The sequence below is a fragment of the Danio rerio genome, chromosome 22, assembly GCF_052040795.2.
Source record: "Danio rerio strain M-AB ecotype USA chromosome 22, GRCz13ab, whole genome shotgun sequence".
NCBI lineage: Eukaryota > Metazoa > Chordata > Actinopteri > Cypriniformes > Danionidae > Danio > Danio rerio.
In genome coordinates, this window is record NC_141042.1 from 22,850,569 (window position 1) to 22,870,820 (window position 20,252).

Below are 20,252 nucleotides of genomic sequence, written 5' to 3' on the forward strand. Positions count from 1 at the left end.
CACAGAAAGGCCAACTGAGCCTAGGCTCGAACCAGCGACCTTCTTGCTGTGAGGCGACAGCACAACCTACTGCGCCACTGCTCCGCCCGAGCTGCTGATTTATATAACATAATTCCTATATAATAAATTACCAACATTCTACAAATATATCTATTATTTACAAGTAATAACAAAGAATATCATAACACATTTCATAGTATACCACTATACTAGTATTTTATTTTGAATAAATGGTTCTTCTACAAAAACATTCAAAATTGTGTCCATCATGCGGATTTTTTTTATTTAATCCTTTTACGGATACTAAAAAAAAGAAGTTTGGACCAAGTTACATAGCACTAGAAACATGTTCATATTAAGCATGATAAGTGTGTTTTATGACATCCAAGAAAAACAAAACGGCATTAATCGGGTCAACCTATGCAGATGTAAGTTGCCATAATCAGAAGACTGAACAACCAACAACAAACGGTCAATAAGTCTACAGAATTTAGTAAAAGTCTATAGACAGGAGTTACTGAAATCCATACCAGACAGATCAGATGCAGATTTGTGCACTAATAAGAATGATGATGATGATACTTCATGATTTCTTGCTGAATGGGAGTCGATGAACACAAAAGCAGATTTTTTTCTTTTTCCTTTTTTCATATAAAACAAAAGGAAAAAAGTTTGACTCATAAAAAGCGGCTACGTAGTACAAGCACAGTCTCCAAATACATTTGGGCTTCGGTGTTTTTCTGTTTGTTTGTTTTTTTTTGTTATAGACGTCAGTGTGGTTCTGAAATAAAACGTTCCCGCTCGATCATCAGAATCCTCCGCGTGGAACATTTAGGTTAAGGCGCTTGTTTGCCTCGTGACGCCTCGATTCAAAAGTGCTAATAAATGTTCATGTCACGTTTTATGTACAACACGAAGAAAAACTCATGTAAGTCACAAAGGTGGGCAGACAAAAAGTAACACAGATGAATGAAGGAAGCCAAGGTGTGTTTGTGAGCATAAAAGGAGGCGAGCGCAGTTAGCTCTCAGACGACATCTGCTCGTCCTGCTCTCTGCTGTCCTCTTTTACATCTGCGTCCGCTGTGGGATCCGCCTCTGTAGAGTCATTTAGCTGATCTGCTGGCTCATCTGGATCAGGCCTGAAAGACAAACGGGCAGGTAATCAGCATGTAATGTGTATTACAACAAAGTCTATATAATACACGAAATGTGTCACTCCTAATGTTTTGAACAGGGAAAAGTGTAACGTCTATAGACGAATTACTGGGTTGTAAACATTCAGGATGGGCGCATATCGCGGCTGCTGAACAAAATCAGGAACGTTAGCATTTACAGCAAAGGAATGACATCCGATGCGGTACAGAGTTTGTTGCTGTTTTAGAAATAAGTTATATTGATTACATATTATATATATTATTTACATAATGGTTTCAACGTATTATAACAGCTTGTCACCCACTGATGAGCACAGTTAATCTGCAAAATTTACATTAAAGTGAGTGGCGTTCATCTGACAGGTCCATTTGCGATAGCATCCTTCCATTGGATATTGGATGTGACGAAATGGCCAAGCGTCCAGTAGCCCAAAATATACAATTATCTCTCATTGAAAGTTGTTTTTACAAGAGAGAAGTTAAAGGCCTACAAGTCTTTGGATGCCAACAATGTTCTTCTGTGTGGTCATGTGAAAGAATTAATGTTTCATGATTACCAGATTCAACACTATGTAGTGCTAAAAACCGAGGCTCTGTCTAGCCAAAGAGGAGGAAAGAAGACGGAACTGTACAAGGCCTGGGTAATCATCAACGAGCAAAACTACTGCATTCTGACAGCAAGTTACACCTGTACGGCAGGGTATGTGAACTTACATTTTCACATTTTATTCTAAGCATTCAGCGTCTGCAGTTTAATTCATCATATTTAACTGTTTTTGCTGAAATCATGGCTGCAATCAGAAACGAGTAACATGTATGATTCAGCATAGCGTGAACTTACCTGATATAACATGAGAACCGCAGAGTCCAGCATGTATGTGCGGTTGAACCCGTGTGACGTCGGTTAGTAATTCCCCTATATGACGAATGAAGCCCCACCTTCTAGTTCTGCCGACTGTGAAACAACTTGCCTTAAAGGGACTTGGATGACAACTATGAACTGGGTAATGAGTCCAGTATCTAGCTCTTTTTCTCGCTTTGTTTACCTAAAATAGGGCTTCGTTCTAAAATAGGCAAAACGCCTGCTTGACGGGCACAAACTGTCGCAAAAGACTGCTGAAATTGGAGCCTTGACATGCGCAGAAGGACTGTCTGATGGAGCCAGAGGAGGAGCCGCGAAAATGAGCGGAGTCGAGCTTCCAACCAAACGCTTTATGTAAAATCAACCACGCCCCCCGAACTTCTCAGCATGCGTTTGCTGTCATATCAACACAAATGGATGTAATAACGTTAACAAATATGAGGGTTTTAGATATTTAATCGCGCCAGCTCCAGGCCGCAGCGCATAACCTACTCGCGGCGTCGCGGGCTGATTCCGGCTCGCATGCGGCAGCGCCGGCTCGCTCGGCCGCCGCCGCATCTGGCTCGATTGACTCGGGCTGGAATTGGGCAGTGAGTCCAGGCATCCGGAGTGGGTCCAGCAGAGGTAGTCAGTCTGAGCTCTGAGGGGTAAGTCTCCAGCAGGCGAGAATCTAGCCGGAACTGGAATGAGTGTATTTTGCTATCTGGGTGGCTAGGCGTGTATCAGCAAACTAATAAAGCCCGAAAAAAGCCCTGACCTTAGCGAATAAACAGTGTTCCACCAGATCATGTATGTCAAAAACTGTAGTTTACTGCTGAACTCATTTTGTCATGGTAAAATAACACAGAAATCGAATAATAACACTTCAGTCTCCTGCCGAAGCTCAGACGCGCTGCTTTGAGAAACTGTCAATCACAGCTGTCAATCACGATGACACGCCCAGCATTAAATTACTGCTAAAAACAAACTGTTTACAAAAATGAAGATCTGCACCTATTTCAGCACAATAATCAATCGACCAGAACCATCTTTCGGGATATTTTATTGCAAGTGTAATAATTTTTTTTATTTGGGCTCAAGTCTCCTTCATTAACACGGAGGTGGCAGGCTTTATGACTTGTACTGCAGCCAGCCCCCAGGGGGCGATCTAACGGCTGAGACCTTCACTCAAACGCAGGCTTGCGGCACACTTGGTCTGAAATGGTTTGTTTAAAGGTCATTTTTAGGCTCCTCCTACTCTGCTTTGATTGGTCAGATGACCCTGTCTGTTGTGATTGGTCTAAATCAAAAGGCTATTATAATTTCTAAATTTCAGCTCCTCCGCAGTGAGCAAACAGCATTTAATGAGCCAATCCAATCCTCGTCAAGCATAATAGGCAAGACGAACAAAACTCTTCCAGACCCCAGCTACAGCTGAAGTAGACTTTAGCTATGTTTACATCCACCTATATTCATGTGCATTTTAAAATATTGCACAGAAAAATGGTTAACTGGAAATGGAAACGCCAAGATGCACATACATTTTACTCTGCTTGTTAAGTGGTCACATATGTAATAATGTTTCCGGGTCCAAGCCGCCATTCATTTGAGTGGAGAAATCATTAGTTTATGATCACGTTTTATTCCTATTACACATTAAAAATAATGTTATATAAAATCATAGTGTACACAACAATCTCTGGGCTTGTGCATAACAAATACCAAAAATTTAACAATTTATAAAAAAAAATTATCACTTTCTGGCCATTGGATACTAGGCATGGACATATATATTGCGATCGTGATTTTCGAAAGTATTAAATCCCTTTGTAAACGTTTATTATTACCATTTCATGAGTCTCCCCATTCAGTTGAATAGAGCGCTTAAACCCGGAAGCCGCTTCGCGTGACGTCACACTTAACAAGCGAATAATGAGCATAACGGAGTAGAATAAAGATTTTATCTAATAAGAAAAAGATGCATATACACTATGATGGAAACACGCATCCTGAATAAATGCCAGCATGCACATAAAAAAAGTCATGTGATTTTAAATTTACAGATTATGATAAAAAATTGGTGAGAATTAATTGATGCCATTATGATGAACCACATTGTAAAACATCTAAAATGTTGTTTTGGTCATTCTAAAATCCCAAAATATATCATCAAAGTGGTTCAATATTATTATATCCAGAAGTGTGTTGTGTCTTTGTCTATAGCATTGGGTCTTCGTCTTCTGAGGCACAAGTCATTTTTTTTTATATCTGACTAGTTTATCAGAAAGGGACAATTTTGTTGAATGGAAACATTGAATGGAATCGTCACTCGCAAATGCTTTAGGCGACATCCCAGTTTTATGTAAAAGTTCAATCCCGATTTTTGACGGAAACAAAGCCATCGATCAAGGATTTCATTGAAGATCAAAGTTTAAAAATAGAGCTTTCATTTGGGAAAACATTTTCATCTTCAAAAACTCTGTAGCAGAGTAAGATAATAGAGCATTTTAAAACAGAGTGAAAAGGGGCTTTTGCATCACGTAGTAACAGCAACATGAACCAGCCACAAGTTCCAGTTCCCCAACAACTAATTTCCTCCAAGACCGTTTTCCAAGTCGTATCTGCAGCAACGCAAGCCAGCTGACAGTGACAGCTAAAGTGCTGCATTAAACAAAATCAACACCTGGAGGTTGTAAAACTCTGTGGTCAAAGCAGTGTTTTCATTGTGCGGGTCACGCTTTTCATGATAACGGAGACTGAAGGTGGACATATAAGTTATGTGTTTGAAAACAAGGAGCAATTGCAACCTTTGTAGTGCTTCACATCAAGGCTGAAAGAGAACGCAACAGGTAAATGCTGCTGACATTAGCTAATTGAATCATCGCAAACTTAAGTCACTGTAGTTCCAATTAAACCCTGCTCTGAAGTAGAAACTAAAATCAGTTGCCCAAAATGGCTTTCCTAAAACTAAATTTGATCCCATTTTATGTTTTTGGCAAACATGCCAAAAAATGTAATACTTCTGCCAATAGTTCTATGAAATAAGAAAAAGTTCCTACGATGCCTTCACCTAATGCCATTTGGGGATTTGTTCTCATCCGGGTTGTCTTGGTCTGTGGGTTTGGAATTGCTTTCAGATTCAGAAACGTCTTTTCTCTCTCCTTCGGATTCTCCATTCACTGGTTTGGAATCGTCTGGGTGGAAATAGACAAAGGTATATGCAGAAAGTTATTAACTTTCTATATGTTTTATTGCTTAAAAGTATGCATCACAAAACTGTTTCACAGCGTTCACCTGTGTTTTGTGCGTCTTGCTCTTCTTGATTCTTTTCATTGGGTTTTGGTTTACCAGTCTCAATTTTGCCAATGAACTGAAGCTTTAGTTTATTATAGACTGCGGTGGCCTTCTCCATGACTGCATTGCTGGCTTTGTACCGACGAATCTAGAAGAAAAATAAAAAAAGTGTACTACATATAAGATGGGAACATTATTTAATAATTACCTCAAAATATTTGAGGTTTTTTTTGTTGAATGTATTTAAGATTGTTGGTAACCAGTAGCTATTGACTTCTACAGTGGGAAAAATATACTATGGAAGTCAATGGCTTCCGAATTCTTTCTTGAAAAACATTTGTGCTGGATCATCTACCTAATATTAATATTTAGCAGTGATAATTTAAGGCCTAGTCATATAGGTTATTATAAATTGTTATTTCCATAAAAACATTCTGAGAGTTGGAATTACATTATTGAAAATCTACTACAAAAGAAAAGAACTTGAGCAATTTTCATTTTGGGTGAACTATCCCTTCAATCATTATCAAAAGAAATTTCTCTCAAAACGTTTTTACAATTAATTGCAAACTCTAGAAAACACTAATAAATTGGTAAGAGGTTGTACCTTTTTGAGGGTGGCAATAACATCAGCATTCTTCTGCAAGATGTGAGTGGTCACTTGTACCGAGCTGAGCTCATCCAAGGCTTGTAGACACTTCTCAATGTCCTAAAGATTGAAAAGAAGCACACGCCATAGAATGAGATCAAAGAAAAGGCAAATCAGGCCACTTTCAGATGTCTAGAAATACATGGCCTAAAAATATAAGTGTTTTGTCCATTTAGAAGTCACATGGGAATAAAAATGAGGGCTTGTTGTTTGCCATTAAGAGCATTGTTATCATTACTAATGTAATTAAAAATATGTGTGTTAATCAAAACTTAGTTTAAATTAAAGCACAAAGAAATGTATGTATTTTACCTTATAAATATTGTTGGTTTATTAAATAAATAACGTCATGAAAATATTGAGAGCGGGAGAGTGAATTTTGACTTTATTGCCATTTCAGCTTCTTTGGCTATGCCAAAAAACAAACCAAGTTTACCACATTTTATAAATGACACTTTTTTTTATAGTTAAAAAAAATTTCAAAAAATTAAAAGTCACCAACAGCAATAAATAAAACACAAGGTAAAATACATAAATAATAATAATAATGATAATATATGACAAAAATCAAAACCAGTTTATGGTTTCTTGGAAATATTTAATAATAAGTTTAAACATGTTAAAGGACATGAATGAAAAATAAAACAAGTAATTAAACCTAAATATGAACATAAAATGCTTTAATAACTAAAAAATGACAAAAGCACATAACATTAATTAAAAATTTAAATGACAATTGATGACAAATTTTTAAATGACTATTGATGATAATGAAGTTGGACATTCACAGAAATGGTCCAAAAGAAAGCAGCATACTTAGGCTTGTGATATCACAACTTACCGGGTTGTCAACTTTTAGTGCAAACTTGATGTCTGTGTGGAGCTTCTGTAACTTCTCTTCTGGCGAGGGCTCTGATGGTACACAGGGGCGACAGAAATGAGAGTTACAGCGTGATTACCATAAAAATGATTTAAAGAGACTGAACCGTAAGGAGAACAAGCTTCAAGTGACCTTTTTTCTTCTCTACTTTCTTCTCAGGTGGACGCACCGGCTTCCGTTTTGGCTTCTCGGGTTTAGGCCTTGAGGGAAACAGTTGGTATTGGAAATTAAAACGTACATGCTCTTATTAAATTCAAGTTATAATTTCAAAGTAGATTAAATTCAGAGGTTTTTTTATTAATAAACAAGCTGAACTGATCAACTAGATCTGTGACAAACTCCAAATCCTTGAAAAAGATTAGCACAATAAAGGAAATGATTCACTTAGAATTCCTTACATGTGTTATTCATACGTCCACTGGGGCTTTTCATCAAATCTGGACTCCTTACCTGGATTGTATTGATGTTTCTTTAAGCTGTATTGTGGGTTAACGCATGTCATAATTAAATTTATGCATTTTATTTTACCATTATTTTATTTTTATACATTTTCATTTTGTTAATTATTTATTTACTTATATTTCCTAGTATTGCTATTATTAATTTAGTATTTATGTACAGTTGAAGTCAGAATTATTAGCCCCCCTTTGATGTTTTCCTTTTTTTAAATATTTCCAAAATGATGTTTAACAAAGCAAGGAAATTTTCACAGTATCTCCAAACGTATATTTTCTTCTGGAAAAAGTCTTATTTGTTTTATTTCGGCTAGAATAAAAACAGTTTTTAATTATAAAAACATTTTAAGATCAAATGTATTGGCAACTTTAAGCTATATTTTTTTCCGATCTCAAGTCGATTTCCAGTCTACAGAACAAACCATCGTCATAAAATAACTTGCCTAATTACCCAAACCTGCCTATTAACCTAGTTAAGCCTTTAAATGTCACTTTAAGCTGTATAGAAGCGTCTTGAAAATTATCTAGTCAAATATTATTTACTGTCATCATAGCAAAGATAAAACAAATCAGTTATTAGAAATGAGTTATTAAAACTATTATGTTTAGAAATGTGCTGATAAAATCTTTCCGCCATTAAACAGTGATTAGGAAAAAATATATATATAAATTTATTCCGTCTTTCCTTAGCATTGCATTGTTAAAATAGGCATTGTCTGTCAGTTTATTTCAATGTGTTTTGTGATTAATAGTAAAATGTCAATAAAAATGTAAAAATGGTAAAAATGTGATCTGTCAAATATTGCTAAAATGTGCATTATTTGTCAGTGTCATAGTACAAGATTTCATTTTAAGATTTTTTTTTTTTTTTTTGACAATCAAGTATAATTATTGGAATAAAGCCATGAAAAAATTTAATTTCAGGACTTTCAAGGACCTATGTTTGTTTTTAAGTACTTTCCAGGCCTTGAATAAATAATGTCTGGATTTCAAGAACTTTCAAAAAGCGAGGGAACCTTGATTCTTAAAAATAAATAGACATTTTACAATTTCTTTAGAAACATTATTTTGGGTGAACCATTTCATTGAAACATTTAACAAGATAAACAAATGAAAACAAAAACAAAGCCAAATATTGAATATTACTAGTTAGTGTACATTCATAAATGATTCGGATGATTTCAGTTGCTGTATGAACACATACTTTGCTTTGTGCTTCTCCTCTGATCTCTGTGGCTTCTTCTCTTTGATCGGTCTCTCTTTTTTCTCCTTCACCTCCTTCTCCTTCTTCTTTTGCCGCCCTTTTTGGCTTTCTTTTTTCTTTTTCAGCTGAAATGCAACACCAGGTTAACATGTTAAGAAAAGACACTCACAGAAACTGTTTAATGGAAAGTTCTGGTCTACTTGCCTCTGAGGGGGGTGGCGAGTCCGAGTCAGACGGTGCAGGGATGGGTGGAGGCGGAGGTTTCTTAGATTTTTTGAGAGGATGATCGTCTACTTCATCGTCCGAGGAGCTGCTACCACTGCTGCTGCTTCCTCTCCTCACCTTGGTCTCTTTGTCTTTTTTCCTTTTTTCTTCCTCCTCTTTCTCTCGCTCCCGGAGCCGGCGGAGCTCTTCGGCCTCCTCTCTCTTTCTCCGCTCTTCCAGCTCCTTCCTCCGCTCCTCGTCTCTCTTCTTCCACTCACTGACGCGGTCTGTGTCGCTGTCACTTTGTAAAAAAATGAAGCACAAATGATAATCCATGCACTTCACTGAATAGTTGGATGTTCTTTGAAGATAATGTGAACATGTTCATCCAATTAAAGAGACAGTTGACACAAAAAACTAAATTCTGTCATCATTTGCTCATCCTAGACTTGTTCTAAACCAGGTTTTGTTCTGTTGAACACAAAAGAAAAAATTGAAGAATGTCGGAAACCTGTAACCATTGACTTTTATAGTATTTACTGTTCTCCTACTATGCTTACAGGTTTTCTGCTGTCTTCAAAATATCCTCTTTTGTGTGTTTGGAATAAGTCAATGATGACAGAATTTTACTTTTTGGGTGAACTGTCTTTTTAATTGGATTAGCATGTTCACAATGATAAGGCACTTCTAATACTTTTTCAATACTTCAAATCATTCTTCAATACTTCAAAGAAATTGTGCTTTTGGTCACATGCCGGGAGATGTGTAGCAGTATTAATTTATTAACAACAGTAGCAGTATCCTTAAAGAAACAGTGGAAAATAAAACCTGCTTGTTTAAATCTACTAGTCAAACATGAGCATAATTTGCTTCAAATGAAGCTGCAAATGCAATTTATGCAATACTTCTTAAAACTTATTGCAAATGACGCATTGTATACTATATAAGCTCTTAGAAACAGTAGCCAATTAGATTTAATCTACTATTTACACCTGACATTGTTTTCATCAATTTGATGATGTTTTGAGCTTGTCCAGATATTGAAAATGCACTTGCTTGGATTGATTCTGTAGTGTAAACACTCAAATACGTTTGAACAGCCACAACAAGGTATCTACAGAAATCAGAGGCCCAATCCCAATTCGACCCCTTAACTCTACCCCTCATTTTGCACATTCACGAGAAGGGGTAGGAGTGTCTCAATTCTCTTTGGCTTAAAGGCGTAGGGCTAATGGGAAGAGCTAGATAGCTCTTGAAACTGAGATACGTAGAACCACACTGGAAACCAAGGGGTACAAAAAATATTCTAGAATGCAGCCACAACAGCAGCATGGCTGCACAGGGAAATCAGGAGATGCACAAATTAGAATTCTTAATCATTATTATGCATTTTTACAACAAACAAACACATGTTTTAATACATTTATAACCGCGTTTGTGTTTTACCATCATGCTTAAAAAAAAAAACGCTAAAATAAAAACCGCTAGATTTTGCCATCTATAATCCCTAATAATAACTAGTGTACAGCAGTCCCACAACATTGGGTCAATCGATGACACGGGAATACCCTGTTAGAAAAGTCTAATGGTCTAGTGGCGCCTTTTTACAGTGTCTGGTATAACGTTAATGTTATTTTTGGTGTGTTTACATAGATGAACCTTGCCACAGACACAATCTTATTGCCAAATTATATCGTTGTGACAACATGATATTGTTGCCTTTAGTGAGTTCCTGAAGATAAATACCAAAAAAATAACACAACTGGAATAACTACAGCAGTCGCCGTCATCGATTTCGTATGAAGCAAGAGATCGTGATTATCTATGATGCCGCGTGCAGGCGCTGTAGTGTTGTCCCATTTCTTATGCTGCGTTCACACCAGACGCGGAACGCGCGTCAAGCACGAGTGATTTACATGTTAAGTCAATGCAAACGCACGAATAGACATCCTGCGGAATGAGGCAAATGGCGCGGGGCGAATTGAGCGTTTCGCGCGAATCTCTCGAATTCGAAAATCTGAACTTCAGCGTACATTCGGGCCGCGTTAACCAATCAGAAGCTTGCTCTTGTGGGGGCGTGATTGTGACATAGAACCTTTTCCGAGGGAAATCCTCCAGCCTTCACCGACAACAGTTCAAACTCGGCTTGGCTCAGTCAGAAGCACCGCTGAAAGCCTCCGTCATCCAGGTTAAGATTCTGGAGGAGTTTATGAGCTCACAGAGCTGGATGCACCTCTGAAAGGATGTAGTGGACTCAGACACGACCCTAAACGTATCGACGCTGTTTTTCAGTCTTCATAAAGCACATAAGCACTGTTATTTTCTTCATAAAATCCATGTTAGCCATTTAGCTATGAAGCTAGAGTCTTCGGGCAGACAGAAGCCCTACCCATCACACGAATCCACGTCTGTTCTGAAGTGAATTTGACACGCGAATGAAGCGGGGTTTGACACGCGTATGAAGCGAGTAAACTATTTACGCGCGAATAGCGCAATTTATCCGCGCGTTCCGCGTCTGGGGTGAACACAGCACATTTTCATACAACTATACAGTGTTTAATCAAAAAATATACAGTTTAATCCTATGTAAAATAGCATTTAAGACTTTTAAATCGTTTTTAAGGGCCCTAAAATTCTCTAAATTGACTATCATCAACCCCAGATGGACACCCTGCACAAAACATGATCTCTCCACTACTCACAGAGCATTTTATTATTGGACATGTTGTTTGTGTATCAATTGTACTTTTGTGCCACTTTGAGCACTCCTGTGGGAGTAATTTAGAGTGTGATAAAATAGAAAAGGGCCTCGATAAAATCTAAAGTGGTTAAAGTGTGTTAAAACCTGGTGGAAACAATAATGCATCTTGCTTGACCACTTGCGATCAAAACCATGTTAATAGCAAGTGAAATAAGTATAAAAATTAAAAATGCTAAAAACAAACTCACCTATCGCTATCTGATGATGAGGAAGGAGCTCGTTCTGGAGCTGGTTTGGGTTTCCTTGCCCGTGGCTTTGGTGGTGGTTTCTCCGCTTGGAAAATGACGCAAAAAGAAAGCGTCCTTTAGCATTCTGATGTACCTGTCTAGGATTCCTGATATCCGAGTGCCGAGGACAACTGTCTCAGGTAAAGTTTCCATCCGCTGCTGCTATTCAGCGCAGTTACTCAAGCATTAAAACTAATTATAATATGTTCTGAGTTCATGTTGCAAAGCGAGCGGTCTCACCTTTCTTGCGTCCTTGTGGGGCTTTTCTTGTAGGGGGAGGAGGAGGAGGAGGCTCTGAATCGGAGTCCGATTTGGATCCAGACTGCGATTCAGATCCGGAAGCAGCTGGTCGTGGCTTTTCATCTTCTGAATCGCTCCTGGCAGCCTTCTGATCCGACTGAGACCCCGAGTCTGAATCAGAGCCAGAAGACGCCTTCTGAAAAGATACAAAAACAGTTTAATAACAAGAAAAGTGTGTAATTAGAGAGCAAGCTGGGTAGTAACGGATTACATGTAATCTGGATTACGTAATCTGGTTCTAAATATCAAGTATTTGTAATTAGAGTAAACTACTTTCACAATAGCTACTTTATGGATTACATACTATTTACATAAATGGCAGTAAATAAACAGTCATTTTTCCATTTTTTTAAACGTTTATATTAACAGTTTTGCAGATATTTTTAATGTAATTTGACATGGTTAGCGCATTGGATTCTGTGTCCTGATTGGCTGTAGACCATTGTCAATCAATATCCTCCATGCTGTGTCTTCTGTACAATACAAAGTCCGTTCAGCTTGCCAAATTTACATAAATCTGATCGCTAGCAGTGTAACTCTGAAGTACTGTACTGTATGTTTGCAAGTTTTCTCCTCACAATGTCGACGAAAAGCTCTGCACCGTCAAAGGCACCTGCAATGGCACCAAAAAGGCAGAGGAAGATGCTAACCATTGAACAAAAATGAACTTCTGGAAATGCATAAGGATGGTAGAAGTTACGCAGCTGTAGGGCGCCTATATGGAATAAATGAAGATCAAATGGTTTTGATCTGTGGTTTCATTACTGGACTTATTTTTTTACAAAGGTATGAATTTTGAGTTTTAAACAAGAGAGAAAAGTGTGAAAATAGTAATGCCTGTCTGAGAAAAGTGCAATAAGTGTGTAGTGAGGCTTTTTACAGCCTTAAATCATCTAGAATAATTGTAAAAAATAAAGCTGAATACTTCACTGATTTCACCTGTTGAGGGATATTTTTAGAACGTAACTCCCGCAATTAACGATTTTTTTCCCTCAACTCTGTCACATCCAAATCTAGCATTAATTTTTAATTCAATTTTGGATGTAGCATCTTTGTACAGTTGCTATTTTCTGAATTTACTAAATTGTATATAAATGTTTCACCACATCTTATGATTTTATTCAGTTCTACTATAAGCAAAAACTGTTAGTATTTTTTAAGTATTAACTGTCCATCCGGCGACGCAGTGGCGCAGTAGGTAGTGCTGTCGCCTAAAGCCTGGTTTATACTTCTGCGTCAAATGACCAGCGTAACCCACGGCGCATGCAACGCGCGTAGCTGTGCATTTATACTTCTGCGCACTGTCTTTGTTGGTCTGCATTACTACTTCCGAAACGCTAGTTGGCAGTGAGTTGTTAATGCTCCTCTGTGTCAAGTTTCTTCGCTAATGTTTTGCTTTTCCTGAACACTTCCTGAATGTACTAGTGTCTCAAACTCGCTCATTTGGAGGCAGGAACCGGCAGAAGTGCAACAACTTTAACTATGTGGTAAACACAAAACAAAACTTTCCATCCGGAGCTCCTTCACGGGACTTCACACTTGCAAACAATCACTCCATCGGGCTCGCAACGCTCGCGCGGCTCTCAGTACCGCCCAGACTCATCAGCGCTACCAAGAAGATCAATCACAGAGCTTGCACTACACGTCGTTGCGATGTGTAGTCACATTTTTTTGAGAGGTGCACATCAGCGACGACGACGGCCACGGCGTTGGGCTATGCGTCAACGCAGTAGCATACGCGTACGTTTGACGCAGAAGTATAAATCAGCCTTTACAGCAAGAAGGTTGCTGGGTCGCAGGTTCGAGCCTCGGCTGGGTCAGTTGACGTTTCTGTGTGTGCATGTTCTCCCTGCGTTCGCATGGGTTTCCTCCGGGTTTTTTCCACAGTCCAAAGACATGTGGTACAGTTGAATTGGGTAGGCTAAATTGTCCGTAGTGTATGAGTGTGTGTGTGTGTGAATGTTTCCCAGAGATGGGTTGCGTCTGGAAGGGCATCCTCTGTGTAAAAATGTGCTGGATAAGTTGGCAGTTCATTAAACTGTGGCGAGCTCGGATTAATAAAGGGACTAAGCCGACAAGAAAATGAATAAATGAATGAAAACTGTCCATCCATTTCAATTAAAAAAAAAGCTTTTAAGATTCTTGTTGGTTATAAAGAACAAATTTTCTTTATATTCATCAAAATAGTATGAGATTACTCTACATCTCTGGGGTATATGCAGGAATCCTAAAGATAATTTCAATACATTTTTAAGACTTCAGTGATCAGTATCAAACCCTTCACTTAATAAACTGTTGTTAATTCACAGTTAAATAAATCAATGGAGCACAACCATGTAACCGAACTCAGATAAACTTGAAAGAATAAATTACATGGTTGTTTTCAGCGACAGGCTTCAGCCACTGTTTAAACTCGTCTTTCTCCATCCAGGAGTACGCAAATTTACATTTTTCCCATTTTGCAGTCTGTTTCACTCTATGGTTCCTCTACATGTGAAGAGAGTCACATCACCTTCCCACGTTTGTCTCAAATTATGTGACACCACCCAGATGGAGGAGCTTGGCCAGATGTGCCCCGGCTCGAACAAATTAAGCACAGCGATGTTAATATTAGGAGGAAAATTTATATATTTATGCTTTTTTAGAGTCAAGCACTTTGGATAAATAAGCGATTGAGACTTTTTTATACATTTTAAGTGCCTTCATTTTCTCATAATTTATTTATCAACTTTTAAAACCTTTTAAGAACCCGCGGACACCCTACGTTAGCAGGAAAGTTATCCAAATGTAATCCAAAAGTAGTCATAAATGTGTGATCTAAATGTTAAAAAAATCACTTTTCATTTAATTTGGAATCAGAAACTGATTACAATTCAAATGTAATCTACCCAGCTGTGAATTGAGATGGACAATGAGGTCTTCTTACCTTCCTCCTGCCCCTGCCAGCTGGCTTTTTGCCTCCTCGACCGCCTGACTCTTTCTGTGGTGTGAAGTCCTGGAGAAGACATTGGTAACTCATTAATGCAATTTGAACGTGCTTAAAATCAGGACAGGGTACAGGTAAGGTTAACATGATGTTTTGCAGCAAATTCCCCGCAGATATACCTGGTCACTGTTTTTGCCGGAGTCCGAGTCTGAGCTGGGTGACGGTTCTGGTTCTGAGGGAGATCCACTCTCCTCTCCATCTCGATCACTGGATGATGCCCGTGCTTTCTTCACTGGTGGCCGCTGTATAGTTTTATATACACATTGCTTTTAAATCAATTATAAAAAACAAGATAAACTAGAGATTTTAAACTTCTAAAAAGACACAAAAGCATCATAAATTGATTTATACGAGTGACATGAGCAGCTTTTTTCAGGTCTAACATGTTAGCTTGCCAAAGTTAACATTCTGGAAAAGTTTGATGGTATTGTTTTTCTTAATGTCTGCATGAATCCAAAATTGCTGAGACTTATTTCAGTATGTTGATGTGCTTCTAACTGAAACAGAATATAGAGTAGGGGGTGGGGCTTTCTTTTTGCACATAATTCCCTCATAGTAAACAAGAGGTAAAGTCTAGGACACACATTGGCCTTCCTTTGAAATCCACGGTGCTTCATCGGTTAGCATCAGCCTGGCTAGTTGGATTGATGTGTTTACAAATCACCTCTCATCAGGTTAACATTGGAGCTCCTAAACTCCATTCAACATGCCGAATCGGCATCAGCTGAACACTGGCTATTTAGCAACCAATCAGAGTGCAAGTGTGGTGGGGTGAAGTAACGTAGCAAGTAAACACAGTCAAAAAGGAACACAAAGACACCGGCTGTAACTTCATTTCTTAAATATTTGCAAATTACATGGATTATTAGATTATGAGAAATATTTGCAGAAGGAAATCCCTCTGTAGCTAGTGGCAATTACTGTGATAGTTGTACTGAACACTGGTTTGTTTATGCATTGCATGTACGCATCAGACGTTCCGGTACTGCCCCCTGCGGTGCTGAAAGACACGTCCTCTTGAGCAGGTGCAGAACAAATGCTCTTGAATCAGTCAGCTGCCGCCGAGTTTGGTGTGTTTGTGTGCAGCTTTTTGGTATAGACCTTTTTCATGGCTGCTGCATGGTGGGCGCCATAGCGACCAGCGTCTTCCGGTACAATGCTAAAAACTTCCGTTTACAGCGTTTACAACTGGTAATTTGCGCTCCGAAAAATGGGTTTCAATAGCGTTTTTAATATATTGCAGAGTGTTTTTTTGACACACAACTTAGAAATGTGTCTGTTAAAGCCGTTTTAATTTGTCAGATGTGGTTCAAGCCCGTCAGTAATACGAGAAAAACATTCTCATAGTTCACGTGTCTGCCGTCAGAAATACAGTGTGTGTGTGTGTGTTCCTGGCCACTTCCACACACACGCAATACTTCGCTGCATTATAGAGCAAACTGTATTATTAGCATGAAACTTATGCAAGTCATGCAATTTACAAAAATGAGCAATAAAAGTCTGTTACTGATCCTCTGCTGGCTGATTTGCTGTTCATTCTAATCGCGAGCCGTTTATGTTTCATTTCATGTGTTATTTTTACTATGGTTTGTGTTTTTCTGTCATTTCGAAATGACACGCCTATATTTTCACGTTGTAACAGTTATTAAATCAGTGTGTCAGTGGGACAGTACAGGCTACGTGTGTGTGTCAAACATTTTGGTGAACTACATTTGTTTGGGTTGGTTATATATTTGAAAGAAAGAGAAACTGTTGACTTTAGCGATGACGAGGCTTCATTTAAACGGCAGAAGATGCCGTCTGACAACGAGGGAAAAACGCCTCACAGCAGCTGTTTTCCATCCTATTACATCGCTTTTTTTTTTAAATGATCAGTCCAGGAGATGGTGATGATGGACAACCAAATTAGTTCAAAGATGATAAAAGCTGGTAAAATAAATTAAAACTATCGTTTCAAAGCTGTCCAAATGTGACTGTTTACATGCATCAGGTGCTGACTGGAAGTTCTTAGCATTCTCCTTGCGCATACACGCAAAGCATCATGGGTAATTTTGCGTTCCAAGAAAAAGGTCTATAGACTAAACCAGACATAAGCCAATGTGAGGAAACAACATGACTGGGTTTCAACTGTGCTAGTTGTTTGCCGTCGGCTTGGAGTGTACTGCTCTTAAGAGGGGCATGGTTAAGAATACTGAGGCTAAAGACCACCATTCCATTGCAGAAGCAAGTGGTCAGACAATGATTAAAGATTACCAAAACAAATCTTTTATCAGTGGATTAAATTGGATGGATTCATTGTTCACCTTCAAGGTCTCAGTGTTGTTCGTTTGAGGGCAAAAAGAAGATTGATAAAACAGAGTAAGGGGAATACTGTTTTATAACATTCTGAAATCCCTGAGCTGCAATAAGCAGGAGTTTAAATGTGTCATGCTGCTTCAGTGTACTGCTAAACACAACAGCAATGGCGGCTGAGAGAGAGAAAGTTTTGTAAACATCTGGCAAACAGCCCTCTCCATGAGAAGCACCAGACTAACAATGAGCGCTAGCAAAATAAACTAATTTTGATTTCGCACTGACATTAACTGACTAAATCTTTGATGTTAACAGCTCTGAAAACAAAAAACCAAAGCAGCTGAAAGTGTAATACATCATACTGTGGAAAAACTGATTGAAAAATGTACACTGTAAATGTTCATGTTGGGGATGTTTAGAGTTTTTTGATACCTTTGGAGCAGGAGCTTTCCGCTTCACTGCGGGCTTCTTTTGATCCTCACTCCCGGAGTCAGAATCATCACTTCCCGTTTCGGCTTTTCTTGGTACCACTGCTTCCTCTTCTTCCTCCGCATCACTTGCAGCAGCAGGTTGGTTGTCCTCACTGTCCGATGATGATGCAGCCTAAACAAATACAAGATAATGTGACAAATCAGAACAGCCCTTAAGAATGACAGATGATTTTGGAGGCTGAAATGAAGACTTACAGCAGGGGTGTTATAGGAGGCATGGGGGTTGTTTTGGATTTCCCATAAGCCTTCGTTGAACCCTTTCCTTTTGTTGGGTTTCCCAAAGCGTTCCTGGTTTTTTTCATATGCAAAAAGGTCTTTGGGTGCAAGGAATGCTCTGGAAGGTAGTTAACATTTTAAAAGTTAAATTCAGAATTATGATCATAGATGACTTAAGTCATAGAAATTGTAATTTATACATTCATTTAGAATTTAAAGGTTTAAAAATCCTATTATTGAGGAAAAACAGCTTTAAAGTTGTTCAGATTAATCACTTGGCAATGTATAATGCTAATTAAATAATATGTTTCATACATTTATTGCAGGAACTGTACAAAACTATCTTAAATGGAACATGATGTTTATTAATATACTAATGAATTTTTGGCATGAAGAGAAAGAATGACCTTTAAAATACATGTTTGGCTATTGCCAAAAATATACTTGTGGAACAAAAGACTGCATTTGTGGTCCAGGGTCACATATTAAATAGTATTATGTTTTCATGACACCTTTCATCCAAACACACAAGACTTTTTTGTGTTTGGGTTACTCATATAAACAACATCTTCATTTTTGTGGCCGGAAAAGTCTGTAATTTACAGTGGAATATCCAGTCACAACACTTTGTTTACATGTAAGAGGTAAAAAATAACTATTTAATCCACAAATCTTATTTTCACAATGAGATGCATAACAGACAGCTGGACAATAGATACACTAACTTTTCATTTCATGTTGAGATGACATGTTTGTTTTTAAATCAAAAAGATATGAACCTCAGCTTACAAATAACTAAAAATCTTTATAATATCATCCTAAGCAATAAAAACTGCAAACCAAAATGAAAGAAGAAAGGAAATCCACATATGGACTGTGCACAGAAGTTATGCCTTAAAAAGGGTCCTACACTTGCACCTGTTGACTTGTGGGGTTAGATAAGATTACTCCATGCACGTTTTGCACAAACCACACTTTTAAAAATAATTCTTTAGTCAACATTAAGAAAAAGAATACAGTAAACCTCATAACGAGATCTTTACTCGTTAATAGCAACCTGGTGCACACTTAACAAAATAATGTTTACGTACGTTTCATGAGTCCCAAAGAAGAAAATGGGGATCTTATTAGGAGGTGGTTTGACAGCCCCGTCTGCAACATCTTCAATCTGCAAGAACAAAAAACGTATAATATAAGGTGATTTGCATGTTCATTGGTTTTTTTAAAGCTCATAAAAACAAAAATCCTTTTACACATGAATATTCCACTTTGCACAGAGTGAAACACGTGCAGCAAAGTATCTCCATGTGTAAACATTACAACTCAACACCCCTTCATTTACACTTTCCATGTGATTAAATCAAAACAATGCAAAACTCTCATCTCCAAATAAAGGACTTATTCCCATTTCCCAAATTATGCATCTAAAAACGACCCCCAACTAAAATAAACAGGACTTTGCGATCACGCGACCTTAGCTGCTCCTCCAGCAAACAAGTTAGCCAGCCTGCTAGCTTCATACATTCATTACCAAGCAAATACTACAAAACAAAACATCCCTTCACCCGCTTAGCTTCTAAATCAGCATACACTGCAGGTTTATCTGCACATATGCAGAGTACATTCGGAAATTAGAGGGTAATTAGAGGTAAAGCTGGTTGCGGAGGGTCTGTTGGGGGGTGTGCGCTCAAAGCACCGCAAACCCTGCGCGAGCTCCCGCTGCTCTTACCCGGGCCGGCCAGTGAGGGTAACCCTTCATTTTAGCGAAGACAAGATCCCCGGGCCGGAAGTTGTGCGGCATCTTGTCGTCCCTCTATGCACCGCTCCTCGTTCTGCTCGTTTCTATCCGTCCACGGTCCGTTTTTCAGGCCGACAGACAGCGAGACCTGGATCTGATACAGTACGTGAGGAAAGGCGGTTGGTTACTGCAGGCGGTTTCCGCCAATTCCATTTTTCGTCAGCGGAAGTCCCTCCCTCCAAGGACCGCTGATTGAAGGAACCGTCTGTCACTCTTTGCACAATGTGTACGCCGTTACACTGTAATTTTAATAAAATTTTATCAAGATTCGCGCTGACCTGATTATGAAACAAGTGTTAAAAATTACCTTAGAGTAAACGTGTATTTTATTTTTTAAATTTGCAAAGAGATTGCATTTCTTTACAAGTTTTTGTTCGAATTTAATAAAAATACAAAATATTTAGCGATTTATTTTTCATATCTGGGATCTTTATGAGGATTTTAGTAATTTTACATAAAGTAGTTTTAAGTAAAATGAAACATTTTTACACAGATAATAA

The 20,252-nt window shown here is 38.3% G+C and overlaps 1 protein-coding gene across 2 annotated transcripts; it reads right to left on the reverse strand.

Moving 5' to 3' along the window:
- Nucleotides 1-189: 189 nt before the first annotated feature.
- On the reverse strand, nucleotides 190-19,881 carry hdgfl2 (HDGF like 2). Of its 2 annotated transcripts, none has more exons than XM_087303282.1 (16): nucleotides 19,684-19,881; nucleotides 19,046-19,122; nucleotides 17,934-18,072; nucleotides 17,680-17,850; nucleotides 15,075-15,197; nucleotides 14,896-14,964; nucleotides 11,910-12,102; nucleotides 11,631-11,715; nucleotides 8,682-8,982; nucleotides 8,478-8,602; nucleotides 6,951-7,018; nucleotides 6,780-6,850; nucleotides 5,897-5,998; nucleotides 5,290-5,437; nucleotides 5,066-5,189; nucleotides 190-1,139 (listed from the first exon to the last, which is right to left on the reverse strand). In XM_087303282.1, exons 1-16 carry the CDS (start codon nucleotides 19,753-19,755, stop codon nucleotides 1,019-1,021), a joined length of 1,989 nt encoding a protein of 662 aa, XP_087159408.1. In that variant the 5' UTR covers nucleotides 19,756-19,881; the 3' UTR covers nucleotides 190-1,018.
- Nucleotides 19,882-20,252: the final 371 nt, after the last annotated feature.

Excerpts from the sequence above, each read along its gene's own strand:
- hdgfl2 (XM_087303282.1), bottom strand. The coding sequence starts at position 19,755 with ATGCCGCACAACTTCCGGCCCGGGGATCTTGTCTTCGCTAAAATGAAG. Across the intron at positions 5,438-5,896 it reads TTATTGCCACCCTCAAAAAG|ATTCGTCGGTACAAAGCCAG; the intron begins GTACAACCTCTT and ends TTTTTCTTCTAG. Across the intron at positions 1,140-5,065 it reads AAATCCCCAAATGGCATTAG|GCCTGATCCAGATGAGCCAG; the intron begins GTGAAGGCATCG and ends TTTGTCTTTCAG.